The sequence below is a fragment of the Mauremys reevesii genome, linkage group 1 (assembly GCF_016161935.1).
Source record: "Mauremys reevesii isolate NIE-2019 linkage group 1, ASM1616193v1, whole genome shotgun sequence".
Classification (NCBI taxonomy): Eukaryota; Metazoa; Chordata; order Testudines; family Geoemydidae; genus Mauremys; species Mauremys reevesii.
Genome location: NC_052623.1, coordinates 211,017,377 through 211,040,947, shown reverse-complemented (window position 1 = coordinate 211,040,947; position 23,571 = coordinate 211,017,377). Strand labels below are relative to the sequence as shown.

The 23,571-nt window shown below is 44.3% G+C and overlaps 1 protein-coding gene across 1 annotated transcript in view; it reads left to right on the top strand.

Annotated features, from left to right (window-relative positions):
- Window positions 1–23,571, top strand: part of POLQ (DNA polymerase theta) — a 128,925-nt gene that overhangs the window by 100,435 nt on the left and 4,919 nt on the right. Inside the window, 7 exon segments of the mRNA XM_039502410.1 lie at window positions 6,373–6,502; window positions 12,848–12,966; window positions 13,554–13,738; window positions 14,519–14,630; window positions 16,230–16,354; window positions 18,175–18,328; window positions 20,950–21,059. Coding sequence (XP_039358344.1) covers window positions 6,373–6,502; window positions 12,848–12,966; window positions 13,554–13,738; window positions 14,519–14,630; window positions 16,230–16,354; window positions 18,175–18,328; window positions 20,950–21,059 — 935 coding nt within the window.

Genomic DNA, 23,571 nt, shown 5'->3' with positions numbered 1-23,571 from the left:
AACCTCAATACGCTGGGCCTCTGGTCCCAGGAGGATCACTCTCTCCATATAAACGTAAGGGAGCTCAAGGTGATACATTTGGCCTGCCAGGCATTCCTAACATACCTAAAGGGCAGAATGGTGCAGATCGTGATGGACAATACTGTTGCAATGTTCTACATCAACAAGCAAGGCGGAGACCACTTGTATGCCCTGTGTCAAGAGGCTCTCTGGCTGTGGAACTTCTGTGTGCAGCATGCCATTCATCTCTAGGTGTCACACCTCCCGGGAGCCTGGAAGTCTGGTGGATCTCCTGAGTAGGTCCTTCTCTCCACAAGTGGTCACTCCACCAGAGGTGGTCAACATGATCCCCCAGAGGTGGGGGACTCCCCTGGCAGTCCTGTTTGCATCCATACTGAACAGGAAGTGTCAACAGTTTTGCTCAATTTGCGGTCTTGCCAAAGGCTCCTTGTCCAATGCCTTTTTGCTCCCGTGGACGGGGGTGCTTGTATACGCTTTTCCACCAATACCTCTGGTGCACAAGGTCCTCTTGAAGGTCAAGAGAGACAAGGTGAGAATCAGCATAGTGACTCTGGCATGACCGCACCATCATTGGTTTGGCACACTTATGGATCTCTCCATAGCAGCCCTGCTGGAACTCCTGCTCCAGCCGGACTTATTCTCACAGAACCAGGGCCATCTGATCCCCTCCCCCCACCCCTAACCTAGTGTCCTTTCATCTGACAGCATGGCATTCTGTGTGTCTGAATGCAGAGGAATGGGCATGGTTGGCGCAGATCCAGTGCATCCTGCTGGGTAGTAGGTAGCCCTCCACCAGTGCAACCTACCTGGCCAAGTGAAAACGTTTTACGTATTGGGCCTCAGGCCGGGGAGTTTCCCCCTCCAGGTCTTCGCTGCAATCCATATTGGACTACCTGCTTCACCTCAAACTCCAGGGCCTGGCCCTTTCGTCAATTAAGGTGCACTTGGCATCTATCTCAGCCTTCCATCTTCTGATCCAGGACAAATCGATCTTCTCTCACAAAATGACACTCAGGTTTCTGAAAGGCTTGGAGAGGCTCTTACCCTCAAGTCTGCGACCCAATCCCTCATTGGGACTTAAATCTGGTTCTCTCTCAGTTCACGGGTCCCCCCCCCCTTTGAGCCACTAGCATCCTGCTCCTTGCTGCTCCTCTTGTGGAAGGTCGCCTTCTTGGTAGTGATCACCTCGGCCCAAAGGGTCTATCGTGACTGCCTATTCCACTAGAGTGCAGACTTCTTCAGCAGCCTTCGTTGCGCAGGTACCAATTCAAGATATTTGAAGAGCTGCCACCTGGTCTTCAATCCATACCTTTGTGTCCCACTAAGCTATCACCCAGAAGGCCCAGGATGACACCAGCTTTGGCAGAGCAGTGTTGCAAGCAGCATGACTGTGAACTCTGAGCCCACCTCCAGGGACACTGCTTGTGAGTCACCTAACATGGAATAGAGACAAGCAAGCACTTGAAGAAGAAAAAAACAGTTACCTACCTTTTGTAACCGTTCTTCAAGTCGTGTTGCTCATGTCCATTCCATGATCTGCCCTCTGTGACACTGCACTCTATATAATTTTATAAAAATATGCTAATGAGTATATAATGTAACTGGGATATGCTTCATGCAAAAGGTCTCTTGTAAGGTATCATTGCAAAGCTTATAATCTACTGATTGTGTTTATCCTATTTGTATGGATGTATCATTCTTGTATTTGAAACTAGAAATATGAAATATAACTCTGAGGGCCTATTGTAATTATGCAAAGTGTGGGCCGTTGATGGTGGTTTGGAATCTTGATAGCTCCAATCAACCAGGACAATTGTCTGTAGATGGCTCTGTTTTACTTGTAAGTCTTCCTGTATATATGTGTGCTGGCAAGTGGGTAATGAAGTCTTACAGTGACATGTGATCATGTCACATGAACTGGAATCCATCTTTAACCTGGTGCTTTTCCATTTAGAAGGAGGAGTGGGAGCCCAGAGAGGGATAAAGGTTTCCCGCCTTATGCAAAAGATATATAAGTGGGTGGAACAGAACAGAGGGGGGCTGCAATCATGAGAAATCCCCTAGCTACCACCTGAGCTGGAACAAGGACTGTACTGGGGGAAGGATTGGGCACAGACTGGAAGGCGTCCGGTCTGTGATAGAAGCATATTGAAACATATCTCTAAGGGTGAGCTTTTATCTGTATTCAGTTTTCTTACTGTATTAGGTTTAGAGTTGCGTGTGTTATTTTATTTTGCTTGGTAATTCACTTTGTTCTGTCTGTTATTACTTGGAACCACTTAAATCCTACTTTTTGTATTTAATAAAATCACTTTTTACTTAATACATACTCTGGGTTAATTAATAATACCTTGGGGTGGGGGTGGGGGCCAACAGCTGTGCATATCGCTCTATCAGTGTTATAGGAGGAAAACAAATATGAGTTTACCTTGTATAAGCTTTATACAGGGTAAAATGGATTTATTTGTGGTTTGGACCCCATTGGGAACTGGGCATGTGAGTGTGGGAGACAAGAATACTTCTTAAACTGCTTTCAATTAAGTTTGCAGTTTGTGGGACGTGGTTCAGACCTGGGTCTGTGTTTTGTGTCTGGCAAGCGTGTCTGGCACAGCCAGGCAGGGCTCTGAAGTCCCAAGCTGGCAGTGAAAGCAGGGGCAGAAGTAGTCTTGGCACATCAGTTGGCAGCCCCAAGGGGGTTTCTGTGATCCAACCCGTCACACTCTCCTTCCCCGTTGTCGGAGTTGCCGGCAAGAAGGAACTGAGAGGGCATAGGGCCGGTGGAGCCCCATATACCGGCGCATGAACCTGAGGCTCTAGGGGACACCAGAGCCGTCCCTATGGATACCACTAAGGCAGGCCTGCACAACTCGTAAAGCGGCGAGTGCCATATTACTCCAAAGAAAACAGTTGAGGGCCGAACCCCCCCCAGCGCCGCCAAGCCCCCCAAAAACACAACACTCCCCCCTCAGTGCTGTCCAGCCCCCCTGAAATACTCCTTCCTCCTGCCACCCCCCCAGCACCGCCCGCCCCATGGAAACAAACCCTCCTTCCTCAGCACTGCCCCACCTTGGTAATATGTTATAGCGGGCCCCTAAGGTAGTATAATTAAGGTAAAAGAAAAAATGTCTTTTTGCTAGAAGTAGAACAAGCTCTTCCCTCAGCTTTGTTATCAATTGCCCTGTTGAATGAATGAGGAAGGCGTGGAAGGCAGCACCTCCAGACATCTGTAACCCTTGGAGAGGGGATGGGAGCAAGACCAGATCAGTAGACCAGGTCAGCCACTGACTCCTTGCTTGCCTCCTCAGCCCCCCCACCTCCCCCGGCTCACCTACTCAACCCCCATCACTGCCTGCCCACCCGCTCGTCTCCTCAGCCCCCCCCACCCCCCCGGCTTGCCTCCTCATCCCCTGCAACTGCCCGCCCGCCTCTTCAGCCCCCCTCTCTCACCTGCCGCTTGCTTACTCACCCCCTGCGGGCTGCACAATGAGCCCACCTACTCACCTCCCGTGGGCCGCACAGTGAGTCCACGTGGGCCGCATGTTGTGCAGGCCTGCACTAAGGGAAAAATTTCTGGCAGCCTTCCATGTGGCCACGTACACACCTAACATGGAATGGACATGAGCAACACATCTCGAAGAACAGATAGGTAGGTAGAAAGATAGGTAACTGGGTTTTTTTCTGGGTGTTGGGGTTTCCTGATGTGAAAGGCTATGGTAAAATACATTTAAAAAACACACACAGGAGTTCCTAACTTGCCTAGCACCAGAATGTTAAAAGCCGTGTTTATCTCTAGAGTACGAGGTGCATTCTAACAGTATACAGGAAAATATGAATTTCAATTCAATGTTTTTTAGTATGTAACATCACTCAGTTGGAGCAACACCTAGAGTAGGCCTTCTGAAGCTTTGGGAGGGGTGAGGATTTCTGCAAAAGCTGAAATAAGAAAAATACAAATTTAAGAATTAGCATAGGATAACATTTGTTTATCCTTTTCAGAGTTCAGGTTTTAACCCTGTGTTGAATATTAAAATCCACTCTTTCTGGAAACTGTAAATCGGTTATGTAGGAGATGAAGTCATAAAAGAAATGGTCAAATGCAATGGAGGATGATTTCTTCAGAGGATCAGAGTATGCATCCTTTTAAAGCTTTGAGGACCATCATCTATTCTGCCTGTCAAACCTGATTCTCAGCAGATTTGTTCCATGTGAAGTCACCTCAGATTTTTACATAAATTGAAAAGCAGCAGGCAGTGTTTCACAGGTGCAGCTGAGTTACTAGTGAAGAAGAAGCTGTCTGTCTGGATACAAGATCCAGGAATACTTTAATCTGTGTCTTATTTTCATCTCTAATATATCTGTCTGCCTCCCACAACCACGGGTATCTCTGTACTCTATTGGTGTCAGGGATACGTCTATGTATTTTTACTTTAATATTTTATTGTGTTCACTGACCCAGCACCCAACAGTGGTGAAGTTTGCTTTCATCTCCATAGTCACCCCTGCTTTTCAAGTACATCATGATCTTGCATAAAATAAGCAAAACTTCTCATGGAACTGAAACTTGGTTTGAAAATTTTCAGTTCATTTTCTTACTATATTATATTCATTCATTGTTGATTTATTAGACACACGTGTCCAAAACTCCAAGTGCTGCGACATTTCACAGGGTAGAGTCTGTGTCCCCTCAGTTCTCCAACCCTGGAACGGCTCTTACATTGCTTTGGTGTAAGAACACTCACTCTTGGCCTGTTCACACACAACTTCCAGGATGTAAAATCACTCCCAGTTGTGTTACATGAATGCTCTGGCTAGCCAGTCATGAATTAAACTGCAGAGTAACACCAGCAAGCTTTCTAATCCCAGACTTTCCCCCAGAAATATGCATCGTGTATTGTTCAGCACACTGCTGAACAATGCAAGCTCATAGAAAGTCTATTATTTCATCAAAGGAAAATGATATGCACCAGCCTTGTTATCCCAAATGGAGATTCCCACACACTTCAACCAAACACAATGGCTAAGATAAAACAATACGATAAGTTTATTAACTACAGGAAGTTAGATTTTAAGTGATTACAAGTAATGATGCATGAAAATCAGGATTGGCTACAAAAGATATAAAAGGGTAAAACGCAGGCTAATATCTATCTTAACAAGCTAAGTAACTTTAAAAACAAAGGTTTTGACTCACCATATGTTAACAGCAGTCTGTACTGGCTGAAAAGCTGTCCAGCCAGGACCACCCCTCCCCCAGTTCAATGATGATCAAGAGCTTTGAAGATAAACCTTTTACACTACATCTTTAGCTTGGCTGATTTTGCCTCTGTGTTGGAGGGGTCTCTGATCAGTGCATTTGTTATGTAGAGTTTGGGCTGAACTATTGAAATATAACAGACCAGATAAGGATGGGCTGTCACCCTGCAAGGATGCTGTCAAGTACATCTTTCTGTGTGTTTGTGACCTCTTTTAAATCCTCAAAAATCACTGTGTTCAGTCAAGGTGCACCTGGCAGGCATTTTGGCATTCAAGGCAGGTTGGTCTTTGCCCACTGCATGACAGCGTGGTTCCTGAAAGGCCTGGAGTGCCTTTACCTGTATGTCCGGGACGTGGTTCCCCCTTGGGACCTGAATCTTTTGATGTCAAGGCTCATGGGTCCCCGCTTCGAGCCCCTTGCTTCCCGCTCCTTCCTGCTTCTCTCCTGGAAAGTCTCCTTCTTAGTCACTATAACTTCGGCCTGTGGGGTGTACAAAATCAGGGCACTCACGTTGGAACTGCTTTACACGATCCAACTGCGTCTGCACCCGGCCTTTCTGTCTAAGATCTTCTCCCAGTTCCATACTGGTCAAGACATACCTGCCGGTCCTTTGTTCAAAGTCGCACACAATGGATGAGGAACGCAGGTTGCATACCCTGGACGTCAGATGGGCCCTGGCCGTCTACATAGATAGAACGAAACAGTTCTGTAAGGCAACGCAGTTGTTCGTTGCTGTTGCAGATAGGATGAAGGGTTGCCCAGTGTGTACCCAAATATCATCATTGTGGATCACGGCCTGCATCCGCTACTGTTATCAGCTGGTGAAGGTGCCCCCCACCAGTGATAGTGACAGCTCATTCGACTCGGGCGCAGGCGTCCTCGGCAGCCTTCCTTGCTCAGGTGCCGATCCAAGAAATTTGTCAGGCCAAGACTTGGTCGTTTATAGTTCAGAAAGCAGTGATTTTGACACATGGATTTCCTTTATTTTCTGCTCTGCACAAAAATGTGTATGTGTGTGTGTTCAGATGTATGCTATGTTTGCATTTAACAGTTTCCTCCTTGGTCCTTATTTTCTTCTTGCTCTTATTTCATTTTAGGTCGCATAAGCTTCATAGAACCTAATATCCAGAATGTGCCGAAAGACTTTGAGATTGAAATGCCAACCTTGGTTGAAGAGAGCCCACCGTCCCAAGCACGAAGGTGTGGCGCTACTTTTCCTGGGGGCAGGTAGGAATGTGGCCAGCGGCGATTCCACTTGTGCTATTTCTGTTAACTTGATTGCCTTGTCATTTTCTGGTAATTGCCCACCTGACCAGCCTGCGGTAATTCTCCTAACTCTTGGCTCCTAACCTGGTCCTTTAAAGCGTCTTTATTAGACAGCTCTGATGTAGCTAAATGAGATGATGATTCCAAACCCTGCATGGCAAATCCTTGATTCAGTGGCTTAACTGGGGAATTTTCGCTGAAGAGATTTTCTCTGTACCCCCGCCCCACCCCACTAGCCACTCCTACCTTCTCCATCTGCCTTTAAAAATTTTTTTTCCATGACCTCCTGAATCCTTTTCATTTCCTGTAGTCTCTGCTCGAAAGAAAGAGAGAAACCAGAAAGGAAAGTAAGGAAACTAACAAGGATTTAATAGAAAGTGGGTGGTGTCTTTCCTCTCTCCATTTTGTTTAGCTCTTCCCAGGCTAAGGAATTTGACTTTAATCTTAAGGGGAGATTTTTTCACTCGGCTAAACTGATTGCTAGAGTCTCTTTTACTTGGAAACTAAGGACTCAGAAGTCCTTTCAGAGCCCCTGAATAGGGGAGCCTTGCATGAATGGCTGGTCGCTAAGTTCTAACAATGTCACTACTGTGGTGGTAATGTGGTGATACACAGCTGGATTCAGTGCCACCTTCTGCCACTGATGGGCTTCAGGTGGACTGGAGCAGCTCCAGCCCCCAGAGGCTGCCACCATGGGACTTTTAGCTTCTCTGCAGAGGAAAAGGAGAGAATATAGACTTCTTTGGGCTGTTTTTGTTCCGCATTACAAAGGAAAAACAATGTTTCCTGAATATGGTCCCTGCTGCTTCTGCTCCTGCTTTTATAGCCCCAATAACAAGTGTGTGTGACAAGGTTGGTGAGGTAATATCTTTTACTGGAGAAGTTGGTCCAATAAAAGCTATTACCTCACCCACCTTGTCTCTCTAATATCTTGGGGCAAACATGGCTACAACACTGTACAAGTGTGCATGTGTGCACATTTGAGTGTGTTGTGATGGGTGTTGGGTAGGAGTTAGCCTACAGGGAGTTAGGTTGCAGGGGAATGTGTGTTCTGAGCCTGAGGGTGGTGGGTGGGAGAAGGTTCAAATTTGAAGGCGGTTGTCACGGTTACAGAGCTAGCTTTTTGGTTTCTTTGAATTCATTAACCTCATGTCTTGGGCCTTGAATCCTTACCTGCTTCAGGGTGGAATTTTGCAACTTTCTCACTCCTTGACCAGGACCTAGGTGCAGTCCCCTCTGGGTACCAACCATTTATCACCCCGCAGACGCATGTGAGCTTGGGCATCAGGGTGGATAATAATTAGTTTTTTAAAATATGATCTTTTTATTTAAATCATTTTTTTATTTCATTTTACATTAAATATAGGTTTATTTTTAAAAAATAAACCTATTTAAAATCAAATTTGAAATTGACACCTATGCTAAGGCCTAAACTTACTATAATCTATTAAAATGATTTAAATTAATGTAAAAAAAAATTAGGCAATACATATTTGCTGCCAAGTTTTAAAGAAAGCCAAACCATGGAACTGGTGGAAGTCACTGGCTAAGCAGGTGGCACCAGAGTCTGTGGAAGAGCTTTTGACAGCAGTAGCCTCTTTTGTAGCTGCAGAGAGAATATTTTTCTTTTCAGTTGATTCCCGTAGTTGATTTCAATGATTACTTCTGTAGCATCCCCTTTCCACCTAGTTGCCCCCTTTAGCGCCAGTCTCCTTACAGGTTTTGATGGACAGGCCTGGGTTTTTCTGGGTCCCACCACCCACTCAGTGGGGTGTAACTTCCTTTTCTTCCCATATGAATTTCTTTGACGGTGCCTCCACAGCCCTTGCTCCTTCCTGGCAGGGTCGGCAGGGCAGCTTGGGAAGAAAATTCTAATCACTTGCTAGATTTCCAAGAAATAACAAAAAGACATACAATATATTTAACACAGTAATTATATTAAACAGGAAATAAATAAAACAGGGTAAAAACTATTCTCAGGGTCACCGGTGCCCATGCTGGTAATATCCATGAATTTCCCCAGTCATGTGGCCTGATATCACAAACATAAAATTAGTGACCTGTTGGTACGTGAACTTTGTAGGGGACCTTGATGACCCACGACAACGATGTCGTCTGTGCAGCAGTTAGCAGTTTGACTGACTGGGTTCTGTACAGCCAAGAGACTCTCAAGTGGGATAAGGTGGTAAGTCCCTCTGCAGATTTAATAGGACAGCAGGTAATAAAATCCCCAAACCCTTGCCCTTTGGCTTGAGGACGCTGTTCAGGGAGTTAAGGGGTCTCCCAAACAATTTCCCTGACTAGCTAACAGAAAGATGGTGACTCACAACTCCATGACCAATCTTCGGGTTCAGAGATGGCTCTGGACTCCTCAGTCACTGCAGAGGGGCTGATGATCGCTGCTGGCAGGCGTCCTCTTCATGCAGGAGTCGAGCTGCTTCCGGGATTTCCTCTCAACAAAGGGGTGCAGGGCTCAAGGTGCATATTACAAAACTATACTAAAATTCAAACTTCAGTCTTCCACCCCTGCACTCAGATACACTCTCAGCAGGCAGTACCCTTGGACTAACAGCCAGAGTAGAACTGGCCATATGGTGACTGATCTCACCTGGAGAGCTAACTCAGCCTGGCTGGGGGAAGTTTTTCCAACAAAGCTCTACAAACTGGGAGTCACCTTGGAGAGGGAAAGGGCCAAGCATGAGGGATCTTGCTTTCAGGTCCCCAGAGGCCAGTTCTCAGGGAAAACCCTGCATGCAGGTCTGGGACTCACCAGCTCCCCACAACCAGTCCTGCACGTTCCCTGGCTGGCTCCAGACTGCTTCAAAATGGCTTTTCCCCTCTCCTGAGCTCCCTGAGAGGAGCATTTCATTCCCGATTTGTTGCTGAGCAACTGAGTCTGAGTCTGCCTTGGCTTCCCCTCCCTACCAGGGACAATGTGCCTCTCCCTGAGCTGCCAGCAGACAGAGCCCCTGGAACCTAGGTAATCTCTTTGGGATTACACTTCATTCAAAATTAGAAATGGATTGGGAGGAGAAAAGGCAGGAAAGCTTGTTTACCTTCTCCAAGCTGTAAATAAAAACGAGGATGAGATCTACTAAATGTAAATCGTGAAGCACATCGTGACCAGAAACAATCAGTTCAATTCACTAGTTACACATAATACCTCGCTTGTTTAATAAATCAGTTTTAAATGCAAAACATGTTTTAATAAACTCTTTGAGAATTGATGTATCCAGCACATATTAAGGTTGTTTTAAGTTAAATATTTTCAAATGCTCTTTCTGTGCTTGTTGAATTAAGTTTTAATTTCTGTCCAACTAGAGCTGGACACAAATCACAAAAAATTAATAATCTAGTCGTCACACTGTCTGGAGCGGCTCATGACCATACGTTCTAACCTCAGGGCAGACTGTCAAGAAGGAAAGCAGAGACCCCAAGCTGGTTATTTATTCTATAATTAGATTTCATCAACTCAGTAACAATGTGAACTCCTAAAGCACTGTAACAGTCTTACTGTGGAATCAACAGACAGTCCCCATTGGCATTCCAGTCTATCTTGCCACCCAGGCAAGCCGGACTTAGTGATAGATTGTTGCTATACACCAACAATCACAAAATATTCAGGTTGCTCCCACTTCCAAGAGATCAGTCACTTACCCCAGATCAAGTGCACCATAGATGTCTCACCAAAGACAATGCTTGTAGCCAATCCTATAATAAACTAACTAAAGGTTTATTAACTAGGAAAAAGAAATGAGTTATTTACAAAGTTAAAGCAGATAAACGCAAATGAGATATGGTCTTAGGTTCAAAAAGATTATAGTGGCCACTATAATATGCAAACTTTATATGTCCTTCAGGGCTAACCCAAGCTAAACAGCTGGAGATCTCTTACACATGCGTAGAAATATTCACCCCTCAGAGTTCAAGCAGCATAAGGATACAATTTCTCCTTAACAGGGATTTTTATTCCCTTCCCCCAGCATTCCAACTGGTGGGATGAGCGTTTGTGCACATCTCCTCTTCATGGGTATCTGGGAAGCAATCCACGAAGTCTTTTGCTCACAGATGTTCCAGAATGGCCTGTCTGATGCCTGTAGACCAGGGGTGGGCAAATTTTTTGGCCTGTGGACCACATCGGGTTTCCAAAATTGTATGGAGGGCCAGTTAGGGGAGGCTGTGCTGCCCCAAACAGCCAAGTGTGGCCTGGCCCCACCCCCATCCAACCCCTCCTGCTTCTTGCTCCCTGATGGGCCCTGTCATAAATATAAAGGGAGGAGTAACCACCTTTCTGTATACAGTACTATAAAATCCCTCCTGGCCAGAGGCACAAAATCCTTTTACCTGTAAAGGGTTAAGAAGCTCAGGTAACCTAGCTGGCACCTGACCAAAAGCACCAATAAGAGGACAAGATGCTTTCAAATCTGGGAGAGGGGAAAAGGCCTTTTTTTGTCTGTTCTTTGTCTGTCTGTCTTCTGTGTGCTTGCCAAAGACAGATCAAGAAGGCAAACAATACAACTCAATTAGAATTAGTAAGTAATAATAAGGAAATACGTTAGCTTACTTTTATTTTGGCTTGTGATTTTCCTTTGTCTAGAGGGAGGTTTATTCCTGGATTTGTAACTTTAAGGTTTTGCCAAGAGGGGAGATCCTCTATGTTCTTGAATCTTTTGTTATTCTGTATAGTACTTACCATCCTGATTTTACAAAGGTAATTTTTACCTTTTCTTTAATTAAAATTCTTCTTTTAAGAACCTGATTTGATTTTTCATCATTTTAAGATCCAAGGGCTTGGGTCTGTGTTCACCTGTACCAATTTGCGAGGATATTATTCTCAAGCCTCCCCAGGAAAGGGGGTGTAGCGGCTTGGGGGCTTATTCTCAAGCCTGCCCAGGAAAAGGGCTGTAGAGGCTTGGAGAGTTATTTGGGGAAGGCAGGGCTCCAAGTGGCCCTCCCTAAATGTTTGTTTAAATCACTTGGTGGTGGCAGCATTACTTAATCCAAGTTTTAACCTAAATTTGTAGAAATAAGCTTATGGGGTCTTCATGTAGGTCCCCATGTCTGTACCCTAAAGTTCGGAGTGGGGAGGGAACCTTGACAGGCCCCCTCCCCCCCACTGGACTCCTGCCCCATCCAACCCCCCTGTTCTCTGTCCCTTGACAGCCCCCGGACCCTCCGGCACCCTATCTAACCCCTCCTCTCATTCCTGACTGCCCCCCCAGACCCCTGCCCCATCCCAACCACCCCTTCTCCCTGACTGCCCCTGGAACTCCCGCCCCTGACTGCCCCCTGCCACCCCATCCAACCCCTCCTCTCATTCCTGACTTCCGCCCGGGAACTCCTGCCCCTGACTGGCCCCCCACTGCCTCATCCAATCCCCGCCTCCTTCCTGACCGGCCCCTGGGGACTCCTGCCCCATTCAGCCCCCAGTTCCCCGCCCTCTGACCATCCCGACTCTATCCACACCCCCGCCCCGACCACCACTCTGAACTCCCCTGCCCTCTATCCAAACCCCCCACCCCCTTACCACGTTGCCTGGAGCACCGGTAGCTGGCAGCGCTACAGCTGCGCCACCCAGAGCACCAGGACAGGCAGCTGTGCCACTGAGCAGCTCATAGCACTGGGTCAGGCCCCAGCTCTGCAGCTGCGCTGCCCAGAGCATTGCATCGCCAGCGGAGCGAGCTGAGGCTGCGGGGGAGGGGCTGGGTGCTAGCCTTCCGGGCCAGGAGCTCAGGGGCCGGGCAAGAGGGTCCTGCGGGCCAGATGTGGCCCATGGACTGTAGTTTGCCCACCTCTGCTGTAGACCTTCCTTTGTTGGGGAGGAGATAACACCTCTTATGGTAAACTACTATTTTACACTTGGTAATGCTTCGCCTCACTCTGGAGGTTTACAGTTTTAGCAAACATTTTTATAGTTAAAGAGCAAACATTTAAACGTTACTTTCTACCATGGGATACAGATATTACAAGTAGAATTAATACATGCAGCATCCTACAAGCATTCCATAATGTCTAAACACAATCTTATAACTCTATCTATTTTAACAATACTAACACACAGACAATCCAGCTATGCATTTGTCAGTGTTTAGTGAGGCCCATTGGCTATGGCATGAGCTGGAACCTGATCTGCCAGTGTCACAGATGGTCTGCCAGAGTCAGACCTCCAAGGAACAATACAAGGTTATTATGACTGTTTGTTTTTTGCAAATGGTTAGTCTGATTTGAAAAGTCTTTGTAACCACAGTTGATTCAGCAATAGGCACTGTAAAAATCAGTTGAGTAAATAATGTTTTGTCTCCACAGAGGTAGAAAGTGGTGCAGTACCTTGCCTTGTGGCCTCAAGGTTCTGTCTGATGAAGGAACCAAAGAAAGAGGGATGCCATTTTCTGTTAGCATGAGGCATGCTTTTGTTCCTTTTCCAGGTAATGATTTGGTATTGCACTGTCTTGTATCTTTTCATTGAGTTAAGCACATAGCTAATGAAAATCTAGCTCTAGTAGTGAAGGGAGGAAGTGCTGATATGTACATCTTTTTGGGCAGGCTGAGTGGCAAAACTCTGAGCAACAGCAGAGGCAAGCCCTGAAGAGGTTGGGACAGGATAGCAGAAATGAGTTCTCACCCAGCCTCAAATCAGCTAAACGTATCTGCAATGGGAGGCAGAGGCATGAGAAAGAGAAGCTACTAGAGCGTCATATTGGTGAAAAGCTGTTCAGAACTGGGGCAGTAGGTGTAGTTTTGTATGCAGTAGACTGTTTTGTATGAGTCTCCACTGCCTTTTCCTTAGGCAGCCCTGTATTTACACTTTTCTAAAGCTACCAGTGTGAGTGAGTGGAGAAATCTCATTTGGCAGTGTGTTGCATTTTCTTTGCTTCTGTGTAAAATGATGACCCAAGTGCAAGGTAGATGAGGATCTGGTTTGTAATTTCTTAGGTGATGGACTTGGACATGATATCTGAGTGTTAATTTATGAAAGGTTATTGTTTGGATTCATTCGGTCTGTTGGCTGCAGGAGGTTTAATCTTGGCTGCTGATTACTCCCAACTTGAGCTGAGGATCCTTGCTCATTTATCCCGGGACCGCCGGCTCATTGAGGTCTTGAACAGTGGAGCTGATGTCTTCAAGAGCATTGCAGCTGAGTGGAAGATGATTGATGCTGATGCTGTTGGAGATGAGATAAGGCAACAAGCCAAGCAGGTAGTCTTTGGTAAAATTTCTAAACTCCATCAGACATAACAACTTAATGAGTAGAAAGGACTTGATCAAAGGTTATTATTGAAGTAAAGGAACTCTCTGTCTCTTCAAAAACCTGTTTCCTTTGGCTATTAGATTATAAAATGGGGGAACGTAATTCTCCACCCCCTCCAGGAGATAAAATAGTTGCCATGTGGCCTCTATCCAGAATATTTTTAAGCACCCTGTCAGGAGGTTTTGATTGTTCTATCAAAGAAAACTATCTCCAGTAAGATGGGAAGAGGAAGATGGGGTTCATAATTTTCTGCAGTCATCAAAATACATTGGGATTTGAGACTAGTATTGTATACTGTTGGCATGAACACATCAGAGCATAGCTGCAAATTCTGAAGATTTTCTAGTCTTTTTTTCCCCACCCCCATTACTCTTAAGTGGATTACTTGGAAAATAGGTGAAGGGAAGTTGAATTTTTATGGTGCATCAGTTACTTGCCTCTTCTAAAGGTAGGATACTGGACTGCATGGACCAGTGGTGTGATCTGTCACAGTAAATTATTTTATGTTCCTCGGAAGATTCACGTTCAAAATGGTGTCCTTGAAGTGTGTGATAAATGTCATTTCTCCATGAATGCAGAGTTACGATATCCCTAAAGCAACAGGATCCAGACTGAAATCCTAAAATCATATTGGGATTTACTCTTTTTCACAGTTTAACTTTTGTGTTAATTCTGCTCTCTGAATCGCTAACCATGTACTTGTGATTCTGCTGTCTTTTCTCTGACAGATTTGCTATGGAATCATCTATGGAATGGGAGCTAAATCTTTAGGAGAACAGATGGGTATTGAGGAAAATGATGCTGCCTGCTACATCGAATCCTTCAAATCCAGATACCCAGGTAAAGTACTCATTTGTGGTCCTGATTCTCTTCCCCCAAATTCCCTCCCACTCCTGGGACTGGCTCAACTCATAACTCCTTCTATGCCTAAAGAAAAAGCTTCTCAAGCTTGCATGTGTACACAAAGTAATGCAGTCTCTGCTTCCACATATACTCTGTGCCCCTGCTTTGTTAAACTATGTCCTGTAAATTAAATGCCGCATTACTTTAATTATTTTGACCATCAATAAGTCCACCCTGCAAGGTTGATTTTTAAAGCTCCCAACTTAGAATAAGTTCCTTATTAGAACATGCAGCTTAAAGGATATGTAATATTTCTGGACCTAAGGACTCGATTTGTCATTTGTAAACACAACTAGTCATCTTCCATGTTGAATGATCTTTTCCACATTGCCTTCAGCTTTCATCACATCTTAAACAGCTTTGCTTCTAGCCCTGCCATTTTTATCTGGCTGCTCAGAGTAGCTCCCACACACTTTATATGAAGATATCATACTTTTAAGGAGCATCTCAGGTTTCCTTGGAACAACTGTCTGAACAGGGGAGTAGGATTCAGAAAATGAGCAGAGGTCAAATGGGATGAGTCACAGCAAGCTTTAATAGGAGAGCTTGGAGCTGAGCTGGAAAATAATGAAGTGAAGAGTCAGTGCTCCCTCACTGGGTCTGTTTTAAGGTTATCGCTGATAACTTTTGAATTGTCTCCCATCTTGACCTGAGGTCCATCAGAATATGACCCCCACTATAATACACAAAGGAAACAGTATCTCATAACATTTCATAATACAGAACACTTACATGTAATACCGATTCAACATACTAAATTACACATATATCAAGTAATGCTGTCTCTATTTTGCATACTTTTCTCGTTTAGTATATCATATTATTTTTAATGTTTTTCAATTTTTTTCAAGTCCTTAAAAGAATCTTTCTGAAATCCTAAAACTGGAGGGGTTTTAAAAATGTAAATCTTTGACCACTTCAGTACAATTCTCATCCCCAACGGACAGCACACCCTTACTTGTAGTTTCTTTTTACTGCCCAAGACACATTCTCTCCTTTCCTTGCAGTTGGATGAGTTCTTTTTGTTCTGAAGATCTGACGTCACACTGTATGTGGCATCAAGGGCTCTGATTCTCTTTCTTTCAATTTATTCCCCTCCTCATATATATCCCTTCAGTGCCACCATGAGTCCTGATTTCCCAGAATAAAGAATAAATAGAAGTGGTATAACATTGACATCCTACCACTTGGAATACAGTTGTGCACAGCTAGCTACAACCTCATTCTCCTCCCAGTCATAATAAACTAACCCAGGAGAGCTGAATATACACCTGAAAGAAAGATCCCTCGTTTGCTTCCCCTGTCTCGCAGGGGGAATGAGAAATGTAAGGACTTCCTCTTCTCCACATATTAGTGATGTGATATTTGGGATTCTAAAGCTAGTGTCAGTGCCTTAGCGCAAAAACAGAGTATGGAGTAAACATGAAATAACAGCTGTTCTAGCATAAAGAACACAATATAGTGAGGGGGTGATGGAACTCTGGCTGGCTGTGTGGAATGATGGGACATTCATTTTTTTTTGTTTCCTTTTCCCAGGGATTCAAAAATTCCTGAGGGAGACGGTGAAGAAATGCAGCAGGGATGGTTTTGTGCAGACCATCCTCGGGAGGCGCAGATACCTGCCGGCTATCAAAGATCCAAACCCTTACAGCAAAGCTCATGTATGTTGAGAACCATTCTTTCTGAACAGTAGAAATTCCAGCTGTACTGGACCTCAGTTATTTCCTCACTCTGAAGTAGTCATCAGTGTGAAGGATGGATAGTTGGTTATGGACTTACTGCTTCTCTGTAACATGACAAAAACAAATGGGCATTTAGATAAGTATACTAATGTTCCTTGGGGGTTCAGCTGGGAACATTTGGCCTGAGGTTGAACTCCAGGAGAGACCCTTCTCCAGGATTATTATTTATAATAGTAGATTGCATTATTAATTATTATTATATAATCATTTATAATGATGCCTATACAGTACTTGGTGCTTTCCAAATATGGAGGAATGCGCCGTCTCTGCCCCCAAAGAACATGTCATCTAAAAAGACTTATCAGTCAAATAGTTTTGAACACTTTAAAAATGTCGTCTTTCATCACACCATCAGTGTGGCTTTACCATGTTCATTCAGGGCATGCATGTTACTCCATTCCATTAGTTCACTGTTTTCTTAATTACCTTTTTAGAGCTTTTTGCTCATACTCTGAAGTAAATCTGCTGCAGCTTGGTATGCAGAAATCATCATGGTTGTAGCGTCACTTCATGACTCCTCACCTAGGAGTTGCAGTGAGTTATTTATTGATTTAAATGGGCACAATTTAAAAAAGTAGAGCAATGTTTAACTCTTTGGGATAAACAAGTCCCACACAACAGTCCTCATGAATTGCATATTGTCTGGATTTCATCAAAAGATATATTTCAAATTCTACACTTTTGCTAGTTAAAAAAGGGGCTATTTAAAGGAAAACCACAGTGACTAGACTATGTATAGAAAATGTTTTGCAAGGGGACTCTTAGAAATATCTGTCACTGTTTTGCTATTTCCCTAATAGTGAGTTGACTCGGTGGGGGAACAGCCATTTTCCTGACACAGCGTTATACTTCTCGGTAGGAGACTCAATGTTATAATTAGGACTCAGTGGAAATCCAGATACCAAATAAATGCATGGAGAAACAGCAGACTTTCAAAATTGATACAAGAATTTGGGCTTTTTAATTTTTATTTATTTATTTATTTTACAAAAAAAGACTATTTGGGTTAATTTAAAAGTTGCTAAATCTTATAGGTGCTACTTGATTAGACTGTTCAATTTTTACTTTTTAAAAATTATATTTAAGACCCTTATAAGATATTTTATTTTAATTTCAGCTTCCTTTAAATTTTCCTTTATGAATTTCAATTAGGAAGGGAAGAAAGAACCACCTGTGAAGAGAATTTTCTTGTTTGAGGAGAGCATTAGTAGAGAGAGCTTTCTTTTATGTGAAAAGCCTGCCCCATAACCATAGTAATGTAGCTTGTTTTGGGTTTTGAATAGGTTGTAATGTTCTGACTGGCAGGATTTGCCACAATAGATCAGACCTCTGATCTGTGAAGTCAAGCATCTTGCTTCTGGTGGTATCCTATACTCGATACTTTGCAAGAAGGCACAAGCACCCCATAATGCATCCAACTAGTTGTGTGATTGTCCTCTGCTGGACAAAATCAGATCTCCACAAGTGTGGTGGTCTCCCCGTAATGGCTGGTGGCTGATAAAGGCTTATCAGCCTTAGTACTAATAATTTCAAGTATTTGAAAATTCTTCTCTAGTGACTAGAGGCCTGTGGTTTGTGTAAGAAACTCTGACTTCTCTTCCCCATGCCAGTTTCATGAAGCTGTGTGTCTGTTTGTGGTGTCTATTTATATGTCACCATAGATTTGTTACAAAGTGTGTAGCATATGGGGTTTATACCATGGGGTGAGTTTTCAGAGCTGATATCTTTGTAATCTTCAGGCAGAGCGTCAGGCTGTGAACACAGCAGTTCAGGGTTCTGCTGCTGACATTGTCAAAACAGCCACTGTGAATATTCAGAGGCGGCTTGATGCATTCCCCTCAGCAGTGAAGTCCCATGGACATCTGGAGAGCTCATTCCAGAGCAACAGGGCAGGTACGCCTTCATTCTTCTTTATATTTGATGTCAAAAGTCCAAAGCTGCTAAAAGTAGCTTAAAATAAAAGCCTGCTATAACTGGGGGATTTGGGTAAGTGGAAGGGAATAAATGTTTATTTTATCATACCAGACTGGTCTTCCTTGTTGCGGTGGGTGGGCGGGCAAGTCCTAAGGAGGAATGTCTGGTCTACTTGTGAATGAGAACAAAATACTGTGATCTGAAAACCCTAATTACCTGAATTGTTCATGGGGCATATCAGAAATTTGGATAATTGGGCTAGGAAAATGGGAGTTCAATTGTGCTAAATTCCATGATGTTACTACTGATTTGTTTAAAAAGAGGGGGGAGTGCAGATGCTTCGTCTTCAAAAGCAGTGGGAAAACACCAATTGTAACAACAGGTTGGCCAAAGAATATAGTTTCCATTAGATTTAAGTCTGGAGTTTGTTTTTATTTAAGGTATAAAGATATGGTACAAAGCTTTTGTTAACATCAATTTGGGCTGGCCACACTACTTATGAATTAGCAGTTTCAATCGAATTATGCGGCTCAGTCCCATATGAGTGCCATTAAACCTTTATGGCACAAAACATGTATATTTACCCATATATTTTAGACATGTTACATTAAGGGTCATAACAATTTTAATTGGCTCTGTATTTCATAGCCCTCCACCTATGTAGTAAGATTGTCCTAATACTGAGAGTCCAATTTACAGGCCTTGGAGAGAGAGCAAATTAATAACTAATCTTAAGAGGGTTCTAAAATAAGTCAAGTAGCTTTTCTTTGCCCCATAATACCAAGATTAGAAGGTTTGACAACTTGTGATGTGCCAGGGCTACAAATAAATGACATACTGTTCAAAAGTATATGTCTACATGGAGGGAATTTCCAGTCTTCCAGTAATAAGAAGCATCCTGATGGCTCATGGATTATAAATTTGTCACTGGTGCAGGACTGAACATTATCCATCTCTCCCTTCTGGAAAGTGTAACTTCAGGAGGGAAAGAAGAGAAACATTTGTAGAAGATTTTTTCTTTTTTTTAATGGTGATGGTTGAAGTTTCTCAGAGGTTTGAAATGTTAGAAGTTGTCCCAGAAGAAGCGAACTAGTGGGCAAGAGGCAGGTGAAGTGGTCAACAGTGCAATTTATCCCATGGCTATCCCGCCGGGGGGGGGTGGGGTGTATTTTATAATAGTCGTTTTAGGTCAGAGGTGGGCAAACTACGGCCCGCGGGCCCCTCCTGCCCGGCCCCTAAGCCCCTGGCCCGGGAGGCTAGCCCCCGGCCCCTCCCCTGCTGTTCCCCCTCCCCTGCAGCCTCAGCTCACTGCGCTGCCAGAGCAATGCTCTGGGCGGTGGGGCTGTGAGCTTCTGGAGCAGCACAGCTGCAGAGCCCAGCCTGACCTGGTCTCTGTGCTGCGTGGTGGCAATGGCGTGGCTGTAGTACTGCCAGCCACTGGTGCTCCAGGCAGCGCGGTAAGGGGGCAGGGAGCAGGGGGGGTTGGATAGAGGGCAGGGGAGTACGGGATGGTGGTCAGGGGGCAGGGGTGTGGATGGGGTCGGGGCGGTCAGAGGGCAGGGAACAAGGGTGGTTGAATGGGGGCAGGGGGCACTCAGGCAAGAGGAGGGGTTGGATGGGACAGGAAGGAGCTGGTGGTTAGATGAGATGGCGGGGGGTCCGGGTCTGGTCAGGGGAGCAGAGGGTGGTGGATGGGGAAGGAGTCCCGGGTGGGGGAGGGGGCTGACGGGGCGAGAAGCAGGGGCGGTCAGATAGGGGTCAGGGGCTGGGCCACTCCTGGCTGTTTGGCACAGCCTCCCCTAACCAGCCCTCCATTCAATTTTGGAAACCCGATGTGGCCCTTGGGCCAAAAAGTTTGCCTGCCCCTGTTTTAGGCGTTAGACTGTACTGAGGATTGAATGAAGCCATTGATAGCCAATATTTTGTCTGAACTGGAAATCTCTCCATTTGCACTCTCACCTGCCATCTTCTGGGTCCCCTTTTTTAGCTCTTAACTTGGAGCATGCAGAAGGGATTCTGTTTTTGGCAGGTGTGGCCTGCTAAGATCTCATGTACACATCTGTTGTTTAGTGTTTTGGGCAAGGACTGCTTATGTTTTTCAGTAGTAGTAGCTGCAACTCCAGATCAGTGGAGTTGGCTGGGTAAAGCCTCACTGGCTCTTTAGAATTAGCTATTAAAACGGTTTTGGAAGGGGAGCCGAATTCTAATTCATTGCCTGAGAGAACATTATACACCAAGTTCTCATTAAACCTGACGTGATTGTGTTTAAAATTTGCTTGTAGAACAGATGGTCTGAGAGAAGTGGTTGTCTTTGTTTTTTTTCCCTAATTTACATCTTTATAATTTAAGACTAGAATGTTTGTATTTGAAAAGCTTTGCATTAACAGTCTTTATTTCCAGACAGTTGTATGAATATTGATATAATAGCATAATAATGATATTTTATATATGTACCCTTGTGTGCATGGATGTTTTTCATCTTGGAGCTCTGTCATCCTATTCTTGTTTGTAGCATTATGAACATATATAGGTCTTTTGGGCTAAAACAGATATGATTATGTGTAATACTGGTTAACTGTGTATGTCTTTTCCCTGTGTAGGAAGGTTGGAAAGGAGAAGAAACAGAGGAATGTTACAGAGTGGAGGTTTCTTCATCCTCCAGCTCCATGATGAGCTCCTCTATGAGGTTGCAGAAGATAGTGTAATTCAGGTAGGAGTGTATTTGCTTTTCCAGCCCATGTACTTTTTTATAACAAAACGGTTAAGTTTCCTTTCTAGAGGTCTGCCTTCTATTTCTTGAGATGTCTGCAGACTTGCCTATAAGACTATAAAAACAATGTTTCTCTTAAGGCCAGATGAGTGTAAAGAGAGTAACAGTGTTGGGTCCAGGCTCTTTGAGTAAGACAGGAAGTCCCCTGGCTAAAGTTTTTAGCTGCTAGCCCAAAGCAGTGCCGCCCTGGCTTAGAATGCTAGTGACCTAGTACCTGCAACTTCCTTACTGACTCAGGATGGCGAAGTAGCTCCTCTGTGCAGCTGCAACTGTCCACGGAAACTCGGTATTGATGGGTAGTTTTTTCTCCTTACCTCGGGGAGTCTTTGAGTTTGGGGGTTTTCTGCTTCATGGGGCCAACTTGGCTCCATGCATTGGGTCACTAAATTTATTATTTATTTATTGTAGTTTAAAATCTGTTTGTGTGGGAAGGAGGCTGTTGGTGCTTGTCGTCTCTTTCCCTTCCTCAGTTTTTTGTCTTCCCGGATGTCATCAAAGGAGCAGCTTCGAAAAGTGTCCCAGGTGCAATCACAAAATATTTATCACAGGCAAACTTATTCACTTTTTATTGCCTGGAAAAGGAACATGGCTAGCTGTGCTGTTCCATCAGTGCCAGAAGTCTCGTGCCAAGAGTGTGTGTCTAGATGCACTCCTTGCTTCATTTATGATCACTGATGCTTCCAAAGTGAAGTTAGCCCAGAAGATTTCCAATAACAAATATTATGATATGCTGGAATTAAATAACCCCGTCTGGCACTGAACACTTCAGTGCAGCTCTAGAGGGAAGAGTCCTCAAGCTGTGCTTCCACACCTTCGGTGTGTCTGGCTGACTCTCTCAGGACAGAGGGAGAGTGCTCTGCAGGTGCTTGGCATCGATTTCAAGCATGTAATGCTCCAGACGCTCAATGAGGCATGAGACAAGGAGATCATATTTGACATCTTTGCTGATACTCCTCTATCTTTGACTCCTGGATGGGATACTGCAAAACCTCTAGTGACTCAGCTCTTACGGTTTTGTCTCCCCTCAAGTATGATGAAAGGCTATGTACCTTGTATATCGTTTGGCAGGCAGGCTAAACCAATTAGTAATAGGCTCATGGGAGTGGTTTCTGGATCAAAGAGAAGCAGATGATATCTTTCTTAAGTTGGGCATGCCCGAGAGAGATCTTTTCTCCTCTTCTCTCCAGTGAGCACCCAAATGCTTTTCTGCACAAAGTGTCAAGTGAAGGCTGTGTTGAAAGATGACATCTCCATTCACTACTGGTTGGGAGATGTTTACGTACATCTTTCCTCTCTCATTACTTCTGGTTCTGATTAAGTTGAGGAGATATAAATAAAGGTTCCATTATCTTAATGGTCCACCCACTGGCAAATAAGGTTCTCAACCCCATTTAAGACTACAAGTTGCTATTCCCAGAGTGTCTCACTATATCACATCACACAGAACAGGGACATCTCTTGACATCCTGCTCTGAGATCCCTCTCCTTATAAGCTGTGACTCCAAATCAAGAATATGGTGTTTTTAAGCAAGTGCAGCCTTTTTAGCTGCCTGGAAGGAGTTTGACAGAATGAGATACCAGTTCAGATGGCAAGGTGGCCTGCTGTGAAAAAGTCTGATGTGGATCCCTTCCTGCACCCGTTTGGTTTTGTTCTTCACTTGTCAGTCTGCATGAGCCATCCTCCCTTAGAGTTCACCTCTTCTATTTTGTCTTTCCACGAATGCACTGAAGGTTGACCAGCTTCTGGGACCTCTTCTTCAACTTTAAGGCTGTGGGTTCATGTTTCTAAAAGGAGGTCATTTTCTTGGTGGCAGACATCAACTCCCCAACTGAGAGAGCTTCAGACGGTAGTTGACTGGTCCAACCATTTTTTAAAACTAAGTTTTTAAAGATAGGTTGGTGTTCTAAAAAAAAAACAAAATCCCAAATTCCTTCCACAGGTGTCAGAATTCCACCTTCTGCATCCGGTCAGTAGTTTTCTCCACATTTACATGTCTATTCCAGAGCGGCCTTTCTCCTTAAGACTGATATGAAAAGGTTCTAATCTTTCAATCTGAAGTGGACTAAAGTTCCTTTAGACTATCCAGTCTTCTGCGCTTTGACACTGGATCAATATGTCATGCTGTCTCCAAAAGAACTGTGGCCATATATGTTTTCTGATGCATCCGTAGTTGTTATTTAACAGGCCTGCAACTTCATGGTCACCTTAAGATAGAAGTAATATCAGCTTCTGTATAGCCTGCCTCAGAACTGTTTCCATCCAATAGATTTTCTGTGCAGATGCCTAGAATCACCTTGTGCAAATACGTAGGGATCATTGCCTGGAATCAGTCTTGCATTTCTGCTCCAGATTTAGGTAACTAATGTTACAGAATCTGTTTCCAGCTGAGCTAGTGATCACCTTTTCCCTCCTCCCTTCATATTCATTTTGAAGGCATGTTTCTGTTTTGGA